Raw genomic sequence first — 20283 nt, 5'->3', positions numbered from 1 at the left:
AACTGTGAGCTAAATGAACCTCTTTTCTTTGTTGTTAAGTATCCAGTGTCAGATATTCTGTTATAGCAACACAAAATGGATTCATGTAGTGGGCTACCATTTCTAAGATTAAGTTTTAAGCCGATTGTGTCTTGCATACCTCTCCCTCTGGTTCTTTTGGTTAAATTGGCTGCCACATAGTGAGCTGCCCTCCAGCCAGGCCTCCAGCCATAGCCCCTGAAGCATTGAAGTCCTCAAATGGCCAAGTAGAACCAAATCAGGTAACAGAGAGCTGAGAAGTTTTTCTTCCTCTTCTCAGACCTTCACATAAGGCCACAGTTCTGGGACTGGGGTTGTGGCTCAGCAGTAGAGTGCTCGCCTAGCAAGTATGAGGCCCCAGGCTCAATCCTCAGCACTACGTAAAAATAAATAAATAAAATAAAGGTATTATGTCCAACTACCACTAAAAAATAAATATTAAAAAAAAAAAATCACAGTTCTGGCTGACACCCTAACTGCAACCTTAGGAGAGACCTCAAGACAGAGGTGCCTAGCTAAGCTACACTCAGCTTCCTAAACCACAGAAACTGAGATATCAATTTTTGTTGTTTTAAGTCATTAAGTTTTTGGATAACTTGTTATGCAGCAATAGATAATACATATGGTTTCTCCTACGTTTGAAAAATCTTCCACTGCCTCTATGTTTCCTGCTTTCCTTTTAGAGCAAAATTTTACCTAAAACATTATTTTAAAAAATTTCTATTGTCTTATTCCCCTTACCCTTTATTCCTGTTTGTTTTTAAGAATTTTTTTTTCCATTTTGTATTTTTAAGAACAGGAGTAGTGGACTGAGGTTGCGTGTCTCAGTGGTAGAGCGCTCGCCTAGCATGTGTGAGGACTTGGGTTCGATCCTCAGCACCACATAAAAATAAACAAAACAAAGGTATTGTGTCCAACCAACTACAATAAAAAATAAATTTAAAAAAAAAAAAAAAAGAACAGGAGCAGGATTCAGTTTCTCAGAGGAAGACACCTCTTTTTTGTACACATACTCTTTTTTTGGCAGGAGGGCATGATGCTAGCTTGGAACCCAGGGTCTTGCCTGTGCTAATAAGCATGCAGCTCTATGGTTGAGATTTACCCACAGCTTTTGTTTTTGTTTCTGTTTTGTCGGGGGTGTGGGACTGGGGATAGAACCCAGGGAAACTCTACCAATGAGCTATATCCCCATCCCTTCTTTTTTTTTTAATTTTTTTATTTTGAGACAGGGTCTCATTAAGTAACTTAGAGCCTCACTAAGTTGCTGAGGCTACCCTCAAACTTTGTGATCCTCCTGCCTCAGCCTCCTGAGTTACTGGGATTATAGGTGTGCACCAACATGTCCTGTTCTCTTCTTTAAACCTAATCTATCTATTAAAATTTTCCAAACAAAATTAGGTGATCATTCAAACAAAATGTCTTCTTACCTCTCTTCTAAGTGAAAGCCTAGGAGCCAGTATTATAGAGAATAAGGGCATTAGTACCATGCCTGGGGCCTGGAGTTAGTTGGAGGTCCTTAAGCAGCAGGATTGTCGGAGTCTGAAGTGAAAGTGTTTTTTTTTCCCCCCTTCCTAGTTGTCTTCTACTCCACTTGGGGGTATATCTGAATTAGTGGTAGAAAAAAAATTTTTTTTATATTTATTTTTTAGCTGTATTTGGACACACTATTTTATTCATTTTTATGTGGTTCTGAGGATCGAACCCAGGGCCTTGCACTTGCTAGGCAGGCGCTGTACCACTGAGCCACAAGCCCAGCCCAGAAAAATTTTAATAGAAATATTTTATTATGTAGAGTTTAAGTAATAGCAATACAACATCCATGAATCCATCACCTCAAATTCACTATTTTTTGTTTTATGAAATATTTAATATTTATGAAAAAACATGTATAGAATCCACATTTTTAAAGAATAACAAAATATGAAAACCCATTTTTAAAAAAGACCATTATGGGACTGGGGCTGTGGCTCAGTGGTAGAGCGCTTACCTAGCATGTGTGAAGCACTGGGTTCAATTCTCAGCACCACATAAAAATGAATAAATAAAAGAAAGGTATTGTGTCCATCTACAACTAAAAATAATTTTTAAAAAAAAAGAAAAGACCATTATTACTTTTGAAACCCCCTGTGTGTCACAGCCTCACACATTTGATTCCCTTTTCTTTCTCTTAGAAATAACCAATATTTTGGATCTTGTATTTATTATTCCATTAATTCTGTTTCTGTCTATATAATGTGGTAGCCACATGTGACAATTTGAGTTTAAATTAAAATTCAGTTCCTCTGTTACATTAGTCATATTTTAAGTGCTCAATGGCCACATGCTGTTAATTGTTACCATACTGGACAACACAGTTTTCACTACAAAGCATTCTATTGGACAGCACTTTTCTAAACAATATATTATTTAGTTTTGCATGTTTTTGAACCTAGGATTGTTCCACAAAACAGAACCAATAAAATAGAGAGGAAGATGGAGTTTGATTATAGGAATTGACTCATGCAGTTATGGAGGCACAGAAGTACCCTGGCCTGTCATCTGCAAGCTGAAGAAGTAGGAAAGCCAGTGGTAAATTCAATGTGAACCAATGATATAAGTCCAGTTCAAGTCTGAAGTCCTAAGAACCAGAAGGGCTAATGTTTGAGGGCAGGAGAAAATGGATTCCCAGCTCTAGAAGAGAGATTTGTCTTTCCTCCACCGTTTTTTTTATCTGTTTGGACCCTCAACAGACTGGATGATACCCACCCACAAGGATGAAGCTGGATCTTCTTTACTTGATCTACTGATTCAAATGCTAATCTTGTCTGGAAACTCCTATAGACACTCTCAGAAAGTGAAGTAAATTCCAAGAATTATATAAGTTTATCCATAAATTTTTTAAAATATTTATTCTTAAGTTTTAGATGGACACAATATCTTTATTTTAGGAGCAGTGTGAAGAAGAGGCAAGAACGACCCCCGGACCGACCAAAGCCGCGCGCCGCTGCATCCCCGCGTCCAGCGCCTGCGTCCCGCTGCCGTCGCCACCATGCCCAAGAGAAAGGCTGAAGGGGATGCTAAAGGAGATAAAGCCAAGGTGAAAGACGAACCACAGAGAAGATCTGCAAGGTTGTCTGCCAAACCTGCTCCTCCAAAGCCAGAGCCCAAGCCTAAAAAGGCCCCTGCAAAGAAGGGAGAGAAGGTACCCAAAGGGAAAAAGGGAAAAGCTGACACTGGCAAGGATGGGAATAACCCCGCAGAAAATGGAGATGCCAAAACAGACCAGGCACAGAAAGCTGAAGGTGCTGGAGATGCCAAGTGAAGTGTGTGCGTTTTTGATAACTGTGTACTTCTGGTGACTGTACAGTTTGAAATACTATTTTTTATCAAGTTTTATAAAAATGCAGAATTTTGTTTTACCTTTTTTTTTTTTTAAGCTATGTTGTTAGCACACAGAACACTTCATTGTTGTTTTGCGGGGGAAGGAGCATATGTCACTAGTAGAATGTCTCTAAAGCTGGATTGCTGTGGGGGAAGACACCTTTCCCTTCTAGTTTTGAGAGACTTCCTCTTTGTTCCCAAGAGGAAGGGATTCCCTGATGTTGGCACACATAGCCACCTTGGCACAAATGCCTTGTGGTATGGAAAAACTCAAACTCATCTGTATGTCCTCCTGTCCCTCTCTGCCATCGGCATAGACTTAATTCCCCTAAACTCAGACCTATTGGGACCTGATTCCCAACGATTGGTTTTACCAGTGTGTGGGGCAATCTGGACTTTCCAGTGACATCATTGAGAATAGTGTCCCTCAGAAGAGCAGCAGTTCCTTTTCTAGATTGTGGATCTTCAGATTAATAATTTTTGCCATTTTCCTTTCATTTCCTGAAAGTCAGGGTCGGCTTGTGAAAAGTTGTTAAACAACATGCTAAATGTGAAATGTCAACCCTCACTCTAAACTTTCCCTATTCAGAGCATCAAATGAAGACTTCATTGGGTTTTATAGTGGCTTTCTGATTTTGGTAGTCCATTCAAGAAGGGAGTTTGAAAGTTGTTGTATACTGTTAACGATTGTCTGCCCATGTCCTGCCTGAAATACCATGATTGTTTATGAAAAGTATCTTTAATAAAGCTGGATACAGTTTGGCTTGGAAAAAAAAAAATCTTTATTTTACATTTATATGGTGCTGAGGATCGAACCTAGTGCCTCATGTATGCTAGGTGAGCACTCTACCATTGAGCCACAACTCCAGCCCCCATAAAATTTTAATATTTATTTCAAAAACATAAGATCTTTAAGAATGTCACAATATCATTATCACATTTGAAATATGAATTTAATTCTTTAATAGCAGCTCATTAAATGAAACCAGCCTTATAGATACTAAATCCAAAGACATTACAAGAACAGAAAATTGCAGAACAGTGTGGTAAGCCATTCTTATAGACCGTGGCCGCCATTAGAAGATGGCGCCGGCTTCCACTGTGGCCTGTGATAAACAACTCCTTTTTTGGAGAGTTGGCGCGCAATCCCTTACCACCCTATGAGAGAGATCCACGTGGCAGCTTGGGATTGGTATGCGGGAGGCTTTATTAGGCTGTGCTTGGGCGCTCGGCGGGGGGGGGGGGGGGGGGGTCGCTAGAAGATGATACTTGAATCAAGGCCTGAATAAACTGCTGAAAGAAGAATCCTGTGTCGTGTTTTCCCTTGCCGGCGAGGGGTCGCGACAGAACAGTATCTCATAAACAGATACACAAAAATATTAAATAAATACTAGCTGATTAAGTCCAGCTTTATATACAAAGGATCATATATCATGATCAAGTGGTAGTTATCTTAGGAATACAAGACTGGTTCAACACTAGAAAATAAATTAATAAAACCTACTATATAAACAAAAAAAGAAGAAAAAATACATATCTTATATAAATGGGTGTTGCAAAAGCATTTGATAAAATTCAACATCCATCCTTGATAAAAATGTGCATGAACTAGGAATAGAAGAAACGTCCCTTAAACTGATAAAGAGCTTCTAAAAATAACCGTCAGTATACTTAGGAGTAAAATACTGAATGTTTTTCCCTGAAGTTTGGGAATAAAGAAAATCCATGCTCATCAATCCTGTTTTAAGATCTTACTGAAAATCTTAGCCTGTACAATAAAGTAATAATTAGAGGCATACAGATTTGAAAGAGCTAAAACTGTCACGATTGATAGATGATATCTACATAGAAAAAATCTACAAAGAAGTTCATAGAATTAATAAGTGAATTTAGTATGATTGTAGGACACAGCCCTCTTTCTGAATATAGAAAGGAATAATTGGAAATTGAAATTTAAGCATTATCATTTCTAATATCTAAGAAAAACATTGTGTGGCTCAGTGGTTGAGCATGTGCCTAGCATGTGTGAAGCCCTGGATTCAGTTCCCAGTGCTGCAAAAAAGAAAAGGAAGTAGTAAATCCAACAAAAATGTACACAGTCTCTATGCCCAAAACTACAAATACTGATGGACCTAAGTAAGTGGACAGATATATAGTGTTAATGAATTGAAAGACTTAATATTGTTAGGATGTCTTCTTCCCAAATTAATTTATACATATGTTCAGAACAATACCAACCAAAATCCCAGCAGAATTTTTTCTGGTTAGACAAACTGATTCTAATATTTATATACAAAGGCAAATAAACTAGAATAGTCAAAAATAATTTTAAGGGGCTGTGGTTGTGGCTCAGCAGTAGAGCCCTCGTCTAGCATGGCTGAGGCATTAGGTTTGATCCTCAGCACCACACAAAAATAAATAAATAAATTAAAGATACTGTGTCCAACTACAACTAAAAAATAATTTTTTTAAAATACACAAAAAACAGAACTTTAAAGAACTCATACTACTTGATTATATTATAAAATTTTGTTATTATAAAGCTCCAGTAACTAAGTGTAGTTTTGGTGAAAGGATAGACACGTATAGATCTAAGGAACATGGTCTGTATGAAACCAATACTTTGAAACTTTGATGCATTGTCCAGTATGGTCTGTTTTCATAAACACCCTGGAGAACTATCTGAAGTTTGTCTATTCTGTATTGAATTTCACTGATCATAGGTACATAATCTCATATTTAATCATCTCTGAAATTAGTACTCATCTTACCACTATGGCATGTCACAATTCACTTGGCAGTGGTGTTTATTTTCCTGGTGGAACTTAAATAATAGTATGCCTTACAATCAGTGGTGACTTACAGTTGATGAAATTCGATATATTAGGTCAACTTTGTTAATTATTCCATTTGTCTCTTCATCAGTTATTTTCCTGCTTTTGTATTAGTTATGAGAGAGGTATGTTAAATATCTACTAGATTGTGAACTTTTTCTCATTGTATTTCTACATTTTGTTTAATATCCTTATTCTGTAATTAGGTGCATTCAAATTTAGATGTATTTATCTTCTATTTATAAAATGTATTTATCATTTTATAGTAACCATCTTTGTTCCATTTGTTCAACATAAATATTGCTATTCCAACTTTCTTTTGGCTAGAGTTTGATACAACTTTTTCTTGATTTTACTTGAAGTACAAATATTCAATCTTGCTATTTCTTTAAATTTTTTTTTCAGTTGTAGATGGACACAATACATTTATTTATTTGTGGGAGGGGTGGGGATTGAATTCAGGGGCACTCAACCACTTAGCTACATCCCCAGCCCTATTTTGTTTTGTTTTTTTTTATAGAGACGGGGTCTCACTGAGTTGCTTAGTGCCTTGCTTTTGAATTCATGATCCTCCTTCCTCAGCCTCCCAAATTGGAATTACAGGTGTGTGCCACTGCACCTGGCTTATTTATTTTAGTAGATTTACTTTTTGTTTGTTTGGTACAGGGGATTGAACCCAGGGGCACTGCTTAGGGCCTCGCTAAATTGCTGAGTCTGGCTTTGAACTCAAGACACTCTGGCCTTAGCCTCCCAAGCCACTGGGATTATAGAATGCGCACCTGTGCCCAGCTGGATTTACCTCTTATAAACAGCATGTAAAGGGATCCTGTTTCCTAATTCAGCCTAACCATCTTTGTCATTTAACTAAAATTCCTTTTTTACATTTATGATTGCTGAGACATAGTTTTAATTGTACTGTGTTATCTTGGCCTATTTGCCTGCCTTTTCTTGTCTCATTTTGGGTTGTTGAGTGTCTTTACTAGGAATAGAACTCTAGGTGTGTCGCTGTATACAATGAGAATGAAAAGAAGAGATACCCTTTTGTACTCTTGTCATCTCCAAGTAGAATATGACCTGCTTTGATGATCAGTGTTTTCAAAATTAAGAATTACCATAACTAGAATCTCCCTTTTCTTTGATGTACTTTATCTTTCATTTATAGTATGGTACAATATTAATGAACCATTTACGAACTACCAAAAAACACACTACAAGCTGGGCATAGTGGCACATGCCTGTAATCCCAGTGATTTGGGAGGGTGAAGCAGGAGGATCACAAGTTAAAGGCCAGCCTCAGCAACTTAACAAGGCCTCAAGCAACCTAGCAAGACCCTGTTTGAAATTTTAAAAAAGGGCTGGGGATGTGGTTTAGTAGTAAATTGCCCCTGGATTCAGTACCCAATACCAAAAACAACAACAACAACAACAACAACAAAAAAAACGTACTATAAGCTAGGCACAGTGGCACATGTCTGTAATAGGCCTGGCCATGCTACTGATGGTACTGTGAATGCATACAAATTATTTTCCTGTTTGTCTAATTTAAAGCAATGTGGAGCTTATCAAGATTTAAAGAAAAATTTAGAGTGGATTATGGTCTAAACATGAAATCCCAGTGGCTTGGGAGGCTGAGGCAGGAGGATTGAGAGTTCAAAGCCAGCTTCAGCAAAAGTGAGGCTCTAAGTAACTCGAGGAGACCCTGGCCCTAAATAAAATACAAAAATAGGGCTGGGGATGTGGCTCATGGTCAAGTACTCCAGAGTTCAATCCCTGGTATAAAAAACAAAAAAACAAAAAACCACAAATATGCACTACTTATGAATACAAGTAGTAAATATAAAAACATGGACTGGATCCACACTAAATTCATGACAGTGATTTCCTTTTTATGAAAGAAAAAATGGGACTAGAGAAAGGATTGTGAGGACTTGGCTCTCTCCATTTTTTTTTTTTTCTCTTGAGAAATGAGCTGAAGAGCCTGGCACAATGGCGCAGGCTTGTAATCCCAGGAGCTGGGAGGCTGAGGTGGGAAGATTGTGAATTCAACTTTTGGGTCCAAAGCCAGCCTCAGGGGAGGAGGTATGGACGTAGGAATGATAGTAGAATGAATCAGACATTTATTACCCTCCGTACATGTATGATTACACAACCTGTCTAACTCTACATCATGTACAGCCAGAAGAATAAGAAGTTATACTCCACTTATGTATGTGTCAAAATGCATTCTACTGTAATGTATAATTAGAACAAGAATAAAAAAAAAAAAAAAAGCCAGCCTGAGCAACTTAGGCCTTAAATAATTCAGTGAGACTTTGTCTCTACATAAACTGTAAAAGAGCTGGGGATGCGGCTCAGTGGTTAAGCACTCCTTAGTTCAATCACCATGCCAAAAAAAAAAAAAAGATCTGAGGACAACAATATTAACATTTATCCTACATGGTGGCTATACAACGATTTGATATATTGGTTGTAAAACTGATTTTAAAATAGAGGGTTGCCATCTAGTGGACACATTTGTTCATAAGAGGCAGTGGAATAAAGCATTTCAGACTCTTCAACACCTCAGGTAAGAAGATAAACTCTAATGGTTAAGATCACTAGGTCTGACCCTAGTTTTGTTATTTGCTGTGTATCAAAGCTTTCTGTATCTTAGACAGTTTAAACTCAAACCTTCATTAAACAAATTGTGAAGCACTCCCATGAACCAGACTCCAAAGCAGAGACGGTCTCCTCCTACAGTTTAATAATGGTATATTGGAGTGGGGCTGGGACTACTTTATTGAATAGTTAGATTGGGCTTAAATCTTAAGATTCCTAGTTATTCATGCTCATAAAACCTTAGGCCTAAGTACCAGTCTCAAGGATGACATTAAGATATGTCCACAGAGGGCTGGAGCTGTAGATCAGTGGCAGAGCGCTTTGCCTAGCATGCGTGAGGCACTGAGTTTGATCCTCAGCACCACATAAAAAATAAACAAATAAAATAAAGACATTCTGTTCATCTACAGAGCTGCTACAATGCTAAGTTCATCATTCTTTTCCTAGTAATGGTTGGCCTGTAAGGAACCTTTGATATATATGTGCTAAATGAATGGATAACATTATCTTAGTATTACCTTCACCCAGTTCTTTGTGCATAGCACATACTCAATAAATACTCGATATTAAAGAAATTAAATGACTATGTAAATAGGTAATCCTGGATTTCAAACAATTTAGATACTTCTAATTTTACAAGTTAAAAACTTATATGTACTTATTGAATGCTGCAAACTACTATATATAATCCTGTCAATTTGAAGGAAAAGGATCTTTTTTTTTTAAATTTATGAAAATGCCTTTATTTCACCTTTGTTTTTGAAATATATTTTCATTGGGGTTAGAAATCTAGATTCAGGGTTTTTTTTTTCAGTACTTTAAAGATATTGTTTCATTTTCTCCTTTCTTTTCGTAACTGTCATAAAAAACTAATACTGAAACATAAATTTGACCATTTTAAAAATTATTTTTTAGTTATAGTTGGACACAATATCTTTATTTTATTTATTTTTAATGTGGTGCTGAGGATCGAACCCAGGGCCTCACACATGCTGGGTGAGCACTCCACCGCTGAGCCACAGCCCCAGCCAGTAAATTTGACCATTTAAACAACTTTAAAGTATAAGTCAGTGGCACTTAAAGTGAGCAATTAAGTATATTCACATTGTTGTGTGATAATCATCACTATCTAGTTCCAGAACTTCTTCCTGACCCCCAACAGAAAGCCTGTACTCATTATGCAGTCACTTCCCATTCCCCCATCTCCCAAAGCACTAATCTTACTGTCTCTATGGATGAGCCGATTTGCATATTTCATTTAAGTAGAATCATATAATATGTGGCCTTTTATTGTTTTGACAAGAAATCTGCTGTCATCTCTTTTTTCTTTGTACATAAAGTGGGTTTCTGGCTAATTTTAGGGTTCTCTCTTTAGCACTAATTTTAAGCAATTTGAATATTATGTACCTCAATATAGTTTTCTTCACATTCTCATTTTTGGATTTCAATGGAACTATGATCTTCATCAAATTTGGTACTTTTTAGTAATTTCTTCAAAAATATTTTTCTATTCCTCCTTTCTTTCTTCACTTGTGGTATCTCCAAATGTATTAGGCCACTTGAAGATACCTTACAGTTTTGTACTCATTAGTTTGAATATTTTTTTTTTCTGAGATTATGGAAGGTTTTTATGCTGTAAATTCAAATTAAAGTTTTTCTATATTTTTGAAATGGCATAAACAATTCCTATGTTTGCAAGAAATTTACACCAATAAAAGGGGACAGAGTTATCATAATCTTTGTACAAACTTGATATGAATTCTTCCCCTGTATTTATCATCTTTTAAAAAGCTCTATTAAAACAGATGAACTCTAGATAAGGCAGAGGGGTTGGAGGGGAAGGAAGGGGAGATGGGATAATTAGTGATGGTGAAATGTGATGATCATAACTATCCAAAGTACATGTATGAAGACATGAATTACTATGTATACAATCAGAGATATGAAAAATTGTGCTTTATATATGTAAAGTATTGTAATGCATTCTGCTGTCATATATAAATAAAAAAGTACATATTTTAAAAACCCCAGAAACTTAGGGGCTTGAGGTTGTGGCTCAGCGATAGAGCGCTTGCCTAGCAAATGTGAGGCCCTGGGTTCGATCCTCAGCACCATATAAAAATAAATTAAAAAATAAACATATTGTGTCCAACTACAACTAAAAAATAAACTTTTAAAAACTTAGTTTTTATAATGTTTTGTTGCAAATTTTTATATAAAGCTGTGACACTTTGTTTCACTGTAACCTACCTACAATTTTTCCTTTAAATTGGTTATCAAACCCTTAAGTCAAATTTCACTCACTTTATGTCAATTTATAGCATCTTCTCTGGGAATCTGTACTGCCATTATAGCAACTGATTACATAACTTCAAGCCATATCCCTCCTAAGTTCACATCAGCTGGAGAAAAACAGAAGTTCAACCTGATAATTTCAGCATAACTGCTGAAAGAATAAACAAATAGCCAGGTGTGGTGGTGTACACCCGTAATCTCAACAACTCAGGAGGCTGAGGCATACGGATCACAAGTTCTAGGCCAGCCTCAGCATCTTACCAAGGCCCTAAACAACTTAGGAAGACCCTGTCTCAAAAATAAAAAGGGCTAGGGCTATACCTTAGTGGTAAAGTGGCCCTGGGTTCAATCCCCAGTACCAAAACAAACCAAAATAAACAAATAGCCAGGTGCTGTGACTCATGCCTGTAATTCCAGTGACTCAGAAATCTGAGACAGGAGGAGCACGAGTTCAAAGCCAGCCTCAGCAATGGCAAGGCACTAAGCAACTCAGCAAGACCCTGTCTCAAAATAAAATACAAAATAGGGCTGGGGATGTGGCTCAGTGGTTGAATACCCAAGTTTAATCTTCAGTATCCCCCCAAAATAGGATGAACAAATATAGTTAAGAGTCTCAGAGCTCTAACAAATGCCCATTCTTTAGGCTCTGTTCAATTAAGAGGATATCTTACATGATGTGCCTTAGATGTGTTCATGGGTAGTAATTACTTCCAGAAATAAACACATAAATTGATAATTTATTTGTAAAATACTTGAGTTTGGTCTATTGTATTCTGAAATTTAATTTCATGTTTGGACCATAACCTACTGTAAATTTTTATTAAAAATCTCAATAAGCTCCACATTGCTTTAAATTTGACAAACAGGAAAATAATTTGTATGCATTCACATTACCATCAGTGGCATGGCCAGGCCTATTATGTATTGTTGGACTAAGTAATTGGGTCTAGTGAGCAAGGCCTGACATCAGAAGTCTTCAGGCAGCAAAGAATTTACAAATATTTGCAGGTATCTAGCTGTAAAGGCATAAAGAACTAGACTGTTATAGTCAAACATAACATCTACTTAGTATACTATCTGTTAAAACACTTTTTACATAACTCAGTGACTCTACCAATTCATAATTGAAGCCTAATGCACCCCTGGTTTGAGAATCTGGCTTTACATAAGGTAAAATATGATGTAAGTAATCTCTGGAGTGATTTCCTCCAACCCATTTTCATAAACTCTTGACAAGTCAGTGGAGCCCCATTTAAAGATCCTTTTAATGAAAAATTTCATTAGGAGGACCAATCACAAATTTGTCAGGTAGAGATTTCTAAATCATAGACTCCTTAACAATGTCTTAAACACATAGAGCAGAAAGTTTAGTTTAGTTTATTATAACTGATTCTGAGTCAAAACAAATATATTCCCCTTTAAAACAGGTTGAATAGAATAGAACTGTTAAATGTATCCTGACTTTGAAACTAGAAAAGCAGTATAGTTAGTATGATTAATAGAATAGTTTATCAGCAAGGTTATCATTTGAATATCAAGCATCATATTTTACATTCAACAAACCTGATTTTATCAAATATCCTTTAATTTCATCAACAATATGAAGCATAGTAAAAGAAGCACACAATAGTTTTTTGCAATACAGTTTCAAAGTGTACACAAATTAGGGTACAGAGGTTAAACATTGGTGTAATGACAGTATTTTGAACTTTAGATAAACTGCATATAAAACCTAAAATTTAAATATTAGCCAATCTGAAAACTTTACTTCCCATAATATAAAAATGATACTTTGAGATGCAAGTTTTAACTAAACTATATAAACATTTAAAATAATCATTAAAAACTCAACATCAAAATTTATAAAGATTAGCTATAAAAATATATTGGCGGTCACTCTTCTTATAAAGGTACCATTTGCTACATATTACAAATAGTCTCTAACAAAAATTGCCTTAAAAACTTTTACTATTTTAGAACCTGATAAACCTTACATTAAATTGATTATAAAATCTTGGAAAAACTTTGGTATGCATCTTTAGGTTTTTAAAAAATAGTATTTTAAGGGCCTGTAAACATTTCATTCTATTAAAGCACAACAGATTAATAATGGATATTCAACTGCATACAGGATACAGAATCAAAAAACCAATTTATTATACATTTGTTTAAAAAAAAATCTCCCTTACCAGAGTAACCAAAAAACAAATATTTAAAAGTATCAAAACTTTTAAATAGTTCCATTTCCATTCTGATAAAAATGTTACAAAATTACCATATTCCATTCATGTACCTTAGATGCTTTTTAGGACAAGACCTTAAAAATAGTTAACCCAGTCTCAAAAAACCCTCTCAAGTCCAATAAACAAACTTAAAAACCCATTTAAAAGACTTGACAATAGAACACACATACATAATCAGAACACATAATTTATATATTTAGAAATTAATCAGGTTTTCTTTTATATTTGTAATTTAGAATTTACTGGTAGAAATGAAATACACAACTGAAAAAGGTAAATTTCAGGAAACAGTAAGAAATGCAAACCTATAGGGTAAATTGATTTATTTCCTAAAATTCAATTTACCAAATCCATTTTATCTGTCATTTTTGGATTGACAACTATTATTATTTAGAAAATTCAAATTGATGAAAGTTCATTTCTTGCTTGAGTACGTTTAATTTTTACAGAGCTTCCAGTTGTGCCAGTAGCTTCCTTGAGGTCATTTTCCACTTTTCTCTGTCACCATCTTGCATAAGACATTTATCTTTGAGTTGCAAAAGCCTACATAAAAACTAGCTTTACTTTGACCTTTTAATTTATAAAACTCCACTAAAAAAAGAAAAAAAATCCATCTATTTTTTAGGTAAGTCCACAAAAATACTTTCTTACGAATCAAACACTTTTATGAGAGTAAAGATCCTTCAGAGTTTTTAACTCTTCTATTAGAGTTTTATTTTGATTTTCCAAGACTGCAACTCGATTTTCCAGGCATTTCACGTATTCTTTCTTCTTTCTGCGACATTCTCGAGCAGCTTCTCTAAATATAAGAATTAAAAAGCATTAGGAAAAAACTTCATCTTTTAAATGGTAAATGTACTTAAGTAATTTCCCCTGCCCATCTTTTTTCCCACCTCATTTAAGAAATTCAAGTATCATCTACATTCAATGAAATACAGAGATCTTTTTTTTTTTTTAATTTATTTTTATGTGGTGCTGAGGATCGAACCCAGTGCCTCACATATGCTAGGCAAGCGCTCTACCACTGAGCCACAAAACCCCAACTCAAAATACAGAGATCTTAAGTGCAGAATTCAATTAGCATTGGCAAGTACATACATTTGTATGACCCATACCTTATGAAGACAGATTTTTTACTATCCCAGAAAGCTCTCTCAGGTCCCTTCCTGGTCAGTCCTCTCCCAAGCAACTACTGTTCTGATTTTTATTATATAGGTTAGTTTTCCCTTTTCTAGAACCTCATTTAACAGTGACATTCAGTATATGCTCTGTCTGGTCTTTGTTTCACTCAGCATATCTTGGAGGTTCATTCATGTTTCGAAGTGGTTTGTTCCTTTATGTTAATGGGCATAGTCCATGGCATGAATATAACAAGTTTGTTTATTCACTCTCTTAGGCTATTTATAGAGTTGGCTGCTATGCATGTTTTTATGCTAGTTGTTGTGTTTATGTAAGTTTCATTTCTCTTGAATAAATAAATTTATGGGTCCTTTGGTTACCTTTTGATACATAACCTTTTTAACTTTTATTTAGATTTGAATTAAGCAAATACTCAGTTCTCTGCATGGCCTCTTAGAACATTTTGGTGACACTACATGTAAGTTATATATATGTTATGTTTTTTTGGTTTTTAATATCATACATGTAGATGTTATCTTGGATAGTTTTAATTTTTCTACACTAGTACATAGATCTTTGTACAGAATCTATAATATGCCAAATTTATTTAACTGTCACCTAACAGACTTCTAAGTGTCTTCCAATGAAATTCTATATATCTCCTTGTCAGCCGCATTTTGCTCTGGGCCATATATTCATTCAAAATCAATGCCCAATTGCCCTCCAGAGAAACTGTTCCAATGTACATTCCCATGGACAGTACAAGAGAATACCCGCTTCTCTTTACTTTCTCTAACACTTGATATTAGTAAAATTTATACCCTTTTGTCCATCTAATGGCTCAAAAATTATCTCTCCTTGCTATATTTTATTTCCCTGATTGATAAACAAAGATTAATATAATTTCCTGTTTATAGACCATCTGTATTTTTCTTTCTCTTAGTTCATTTCTAGAACTAAATTTTCATGTGAATACATATACTGTAGTCATAAGTTGCAAATATTTTTTAAGATAATGGCATCTTTTACCAAATAGAAGTGAAACTGCTGGGTCAAAGAATGTATACTTTAAAATTTTATGTTTCCCTCAGTAATACACGTGAAATACTATTTTCCTTATATGCTCAATGACAGTATTGTCATTTTAAAATTTTTGCCACACGACAATTCATTGTTAATTCCCTTAACTACTAACAAGATTGGATCTCTGGGTTCTTTTTTTTTTTTTTTTTGCAGTACTATAGATTGAATTCAGGGCCTCATGCATGCTAGGCAAGATTGCTCTTTTGGATCTATTTTTCTATAAACTGCCTATTCATATACTTCCCCATTTCTCAGTTAGGCTGTCTTGCTCATCATTTCTAAGAACCCTTTGTTCGTTGTTTTTATATTCTTTTCTTATCTACCACTTGACTTCTGATATTTTATACCTTGTCCCATAAATTTTTAAAATTATACTTAGTGCTCCGTTTTTGCCTTTGCTCCATTGGTTTAGATAAAAATGTCATACATTATATATTTTTCTGAATTTTATTTATTAGGTTTTATTTAATTTTTTGCTTTTAAATCTTTAAATCTATCTGGAATAACTTTTGTGTATAGTATAAAATATGGGTCCAATTTAATTTTTTTCTGGATGAAGCTGGTTCTATCAGCATCATCTATTAATTAGCCATTCTGTACAAATGTACTCAACCAGCACAAGAAGCTACTTCTTTTTTTAAAAATGTTTTTATGGTAGACGAACACAATATCTTTATTTTAATTTTATGTGGTGCTGAGGATTGAACCCAGCGCCCCGCACATGCTAGGCAAGTACTCTACCAACTGAGCTATATCCCCAGCCCCACAAGAAGCTATTTCTGAGCTTTCTCCTGGCTATCCTTACTGTCTATCCCTTCTTCTTCTGTTTTTCTTTTTTTTTAAGAGAGAGAATTTATTTATTTATTTAGTTTTTGGTGGACCCAACATCTTTGTTTTGTATGTGGTGCTGAGAATCGAACCTGGGCCGCACGCACGCCAGGCAAGCAGCTACCACTTGAGCCACATCCCCAGCCCCCTTTCTTCTTTTTTTAAAAATATTTTCTTAGTTGTAGATGGACACAATACCTTTATTTTATTTGTTTTTAATTTTATATGGTGACGGGGATCGAACCCAATACCTCACACATGCTAGGCAAGCGCTCTACCATTGAGCCACAATCCCAGCCCCTGTCTATCCTTTGTTTGATACCCACTCTGATTACAATTGCTTTAAAGGATGACCCAGTGCCAATAAGACAAGTAACCTTCTATTCTTCACCATTCTCGAATACTTATTTTAAGGACTTTAATTTGAACTGCATTAAATTTGTGTGAAATTTTTTATATTATCTCTACCAAAGGACATAGTACATTTCCTATTTGTGTAGATACTGCTTTAGCTCAATATAATTTTAAAATGTGGATCCTATGCCCAAGTTTTGTCAGTAATATGAATGTAGGGCTGGGGTTGTGGCTCAGTAGTACAGTGCTTGCCTACTAGCATGCATGAGGCACATAAAAATAAACAAATACGGGTATTGTGTCAATCTACAACTAAAAATTATTTTTTAAAAAATATGAATGTAAGGGGCTGGGGCTTTAGCTCAGTGGTAAAGTGCTTGTCTAGCATGTGTGAGGCACTGGGTTCGATCCAGCACCACATGAAAATAAATAAAAGATACTGTGTGTTCATCTACAACTAAATAAACATTTTAAAAAATATGAATGTAATATTACTCTCCATAATTTTCAAGATAGTTACTGATAGCAGAAAAACATTTGTAATGGTTGGATTTTGTTGACTGGGTTAAGGGACACTCAGCTAGTTGGTAAAACATTATTTCTATAATATGCCAAATTTATTTAACTGTTACCTAACAGAGGGAGCTTGTAAAGGGATTATTAGCATTTAAATCAGTACACTGAGTAAAGACCATCCATCCTCACCATTGTGAGTGGGTATCATCCAACCCACTGAGGGCCAGATTAGAAGGGGGCCACTGAAAAACGGGGAATTATCTTTTTTTCACTTGTAATGGGACATTGTCTCCTGTCCTTTGGACATCAGTGCTCCTGGTTCTCTGGCCTTTGGATTCTGGGACTTACTCTAGTCCCCCAACCCCTATAACCTTCCCTAGAGCTTAGACTGAATGCATCACTGGTTTTCCTGGTTCTCCAGATGGCAGATGGCATATTGTGGGACGACTTAGCCTCCATAATCTTATGAGCCAATTTTCAGAATATCTCTCTCTCTCTCATTCATATATATATATATATATATATATTTTTTTTTTTTTTTCAAGAGAATTACATTCCCATCAACAGTACAAGAGAGTATCTGCTTCTCTTCACTTTCTCTAATACTTGATATTAGGAAAATTTGTACTCTTTTGTCTAATGGCTCAAAAATTGTCTCTCCTTGCTCTATTTTATTTCCCTGACTGAAGAACAAAGATTAGTATAATTTCATGTTTACAGGCCATCTGTATTTTTCTTTCTCTTGTCTTTTATATTCATTTATAGAATTAAATCTTCATATATGAATATATATATATATATATATATATATATATATATACACACACACACTGTAGTTATTTATTATTGTCAATTGAGAGAATTATTTTTAAGATAATAGCATCTTTTACCAAATAAAAGTGAAACTGTTGGGTCAAAGAATGTGTATGTCAGGGGGCAGGGATTGTGGCTTAGTGGTAGCGTACTTGCCCAGCACCTGTAAGGCACTGGGGTCGATCCTCAGCACCACATATAAATAAATATTTAAGGGGCTGGGGATGTGGCTCAAGCGGTAGCGCGATTGCCTGGCATGCGTGCAGCCCGGGTTTGATCCTCAGCACCACATACAAAACAAAGATGTTGTGTCTGCCGATAACTAAAAAATAAATATTAAAATTCTCTCTCAAAAAAAAAAAAAAAAAATTAAAAGAAAAAAAAAAGGTCTATTGACAACTAAAAAATATATTTAAAAAAGTAAACTGTTTTGTCAATTGGATGGATATAAATAGTATCAAAGTATGTAGTTTTAATGTGTACTTTTATGATTACTAATATATATCATGTTGATTCTGTTTCTCTAGAGAACCCAACACTTTATTAAATTTTAAATTTAAATATTACTATTGTTTTTAAAACTTCCTTCCTTTTAAAAAATTTTATTTATTTATTTATTCTAATATGTTATATATGACAGTAGAATGCATTTCAATTCATAGTAAATATATAGAGCACAAATTTTCATGTCTCTGGTTGTACATAAAGTAGAGTCAGCTGGGGTTGCAGCTCAGTGGTACAGCACTCGCCTAGCACGTGCAAGGTACTGAGTTCGATCCTCAGCAACACATAAAAATAAATAAAAATAGGGCCTGGGGTTGTGGTTCAGCAGTAGAGTGTTTGCCTAGCATGTGTGAGGCCCTGGGTTTGATCCTTAGCACCACATATAAATAAATAAAATAAAGGTCTTAAAAAAATAAATAAATAAAATAAAGGTATTGTGTCTAACTACAACTAAAAAAAACTTTAAAAAAAGTATATTCACACCATTCATGTCTTCATACATGTACTTGGGGTAATAATGTCCATCTCATTCCACCGTCTTTTCTCTTTGTAGTTCTCTGATTACTAATAAAAATGGGTACTCTTTCATATGATCATTATGCTATGTTTTCTGAGAACTGACTATTCATATTTTTTGCTAAGTTTTTTCCTATTAGGTCGTACTTTTTTGGTTTAGAATATCTTTATATTTTTTCAAATAAATTTTCTTAACAGATCTCCTCTGTAAGTTTAAAGCTTATATTTTCTTTGTGTTATCTTTTGATGAAAAGAAGTTGGTTTTTTTTTGGGGGGGGTACTGGGGATTGAACTTAGGGGCACTCAACCATTGAGCTGTACCCCCAGTCCTACTTTTATATTTTATTTAGAGACAGGGTCTCAGAATTGCTTAGCACTTCGCTTTTGTTGAGGCTGGCTTTGAACTCATGATCCTCCTGCTTCAGCCTCCTGAGCCATTGGGATTACAGGTGTTTACCACTGCACCCGGCAGAAGTTATTCATTTTAATGAAATCATACACATTAATCTGAATCGTTTTGTGTGTGTTGTCCTGTTTAGAAAATTCTTCCCTATCCTGAGTCTATGAGATTATACAGTTTTATCTACAAGTTTTAAAATTTCATCTTTCACATTTTTCAATCTAACTAGAATGAATTTTTTTGTATGGTAACAAGGAAGAAATCTAATATTTTCTTCACATATTAATTAGATTGTCTAGTACCATTTGTTGAAGAGTCTCAATGATATGCTCCATTGATCACCAGTGTTTCATATATTCACAGATCTGTTTGGGGAGCTCTCTATTCTGCTTCACTGGTTTATATTAATGTCAATATCACACAATTTTAATTACCACAGCTTTCAATAGGACTTGGTATCTCCTCGCCTTATTCTAGAATACTTTGGCTATAAATTTTAGAATCAACTTGTCAAGTTCTTTAAGCAACCTGCATGGAATTTCATTGGAAATGCAAAATCTAATGGATCAAACTGAGAAAAATAGTCATTTTTATAATACTGAGTTTCTATATATATGGATGTAGTATATATTCCATTTATTTAGATTTTCCTTAATATCTTTCAAAAATGTTTTATAATATTTTCTATAAAGGTCCTAAATATCTTGCTAGATTTATTATCAAGTAACATGAATTGCTGATCACATAAATGATTCCTTCTTAAAAATATTTGTAAACATTTTATTTGCTGATGCAAAGAAAT

At 34.9% G+C, this 20283-nt stretch overlaps 2 protein-coding genes and 1 long non-coding RNA gene across 11 annotated transcripts in view; 2 read left to right on the top strand and 1 right to left on the bottom strand.

Annotated features, from left to right (window-relative positions):
- The window catches only part of LOC124087052 (uncharacterized), a 54077-nt gene that overhangs the window by 3127 nt on the left and 30667 nt on the right, over positions 1–20283 (top strand). The gene's annotated exons all lie outside the window — the stretch shown is intronic.
- Positions 2946–3416, top strand: LOC124087051 (non-histone chromosomal protein HMG-17). Its single transcript, XM_046435686.2, has one exon. The coding sequence runs from the start codon at positions 3047–3049 to the stop codon at positions 3317–3319; it is 273 nt and encodes a 90-aa protein (XP_046291642.1). The 5' UTR covers positions 2946–3046; the 3' UTR covers positions 3320–3416.
- Atf1 (activating transcription factor 1) overlaps positions 12670–20283 on the bottom strand; it is a 46470-nt gene continuing 38856 nt past the window's right edge. For all 9 annotated transcript variants that reach the window (XM_046435683.2, XM_046435679.2, XM_046435676.2 and 6 more), the window contains one exon: positions 12670–14147. In XM_046435683.2, coding sequence (XP_046291639.1) covers positions 14003–14147 — 145 coding nt within the window. In that variant the 3' untranslated portion in view covers positions 12670–14002. The remainder of the gene's footprint in view (positions 14148–20283) is intronic.

Source organism: Marmota monax, unplaced genomic scaffold (genome assembly GCF_021218885.2).
Source record: "Marmota monax isolate L192 unplaced genomic scaffold, Marmota_monax_Labrador192_F-V1.1 WCK01_AAM20220418_F8-fsc00012, whole genome shotgun sequence".
NCBI classification, from domain to species: domain Eukaryota; kingdom Metazoa; phylum Chordata; class Mammalia; order Rodentia; family Sciuridae; genus Marmota; species Marmota monax.
Note: the sequence above shows the minus strand (reverse complement) of the source record. Positions and strands in the feature narration are given on the sequence as shown.

Coding starts and splice junctions, on each gene's coding strand:
- LOC124087051 (XM_046435686.2), top strand. CDS start 3,047: ATGCCCAAGAGAAAGGCTGAAGGGGATGCTAAAGGAGATAAAGCCAAG.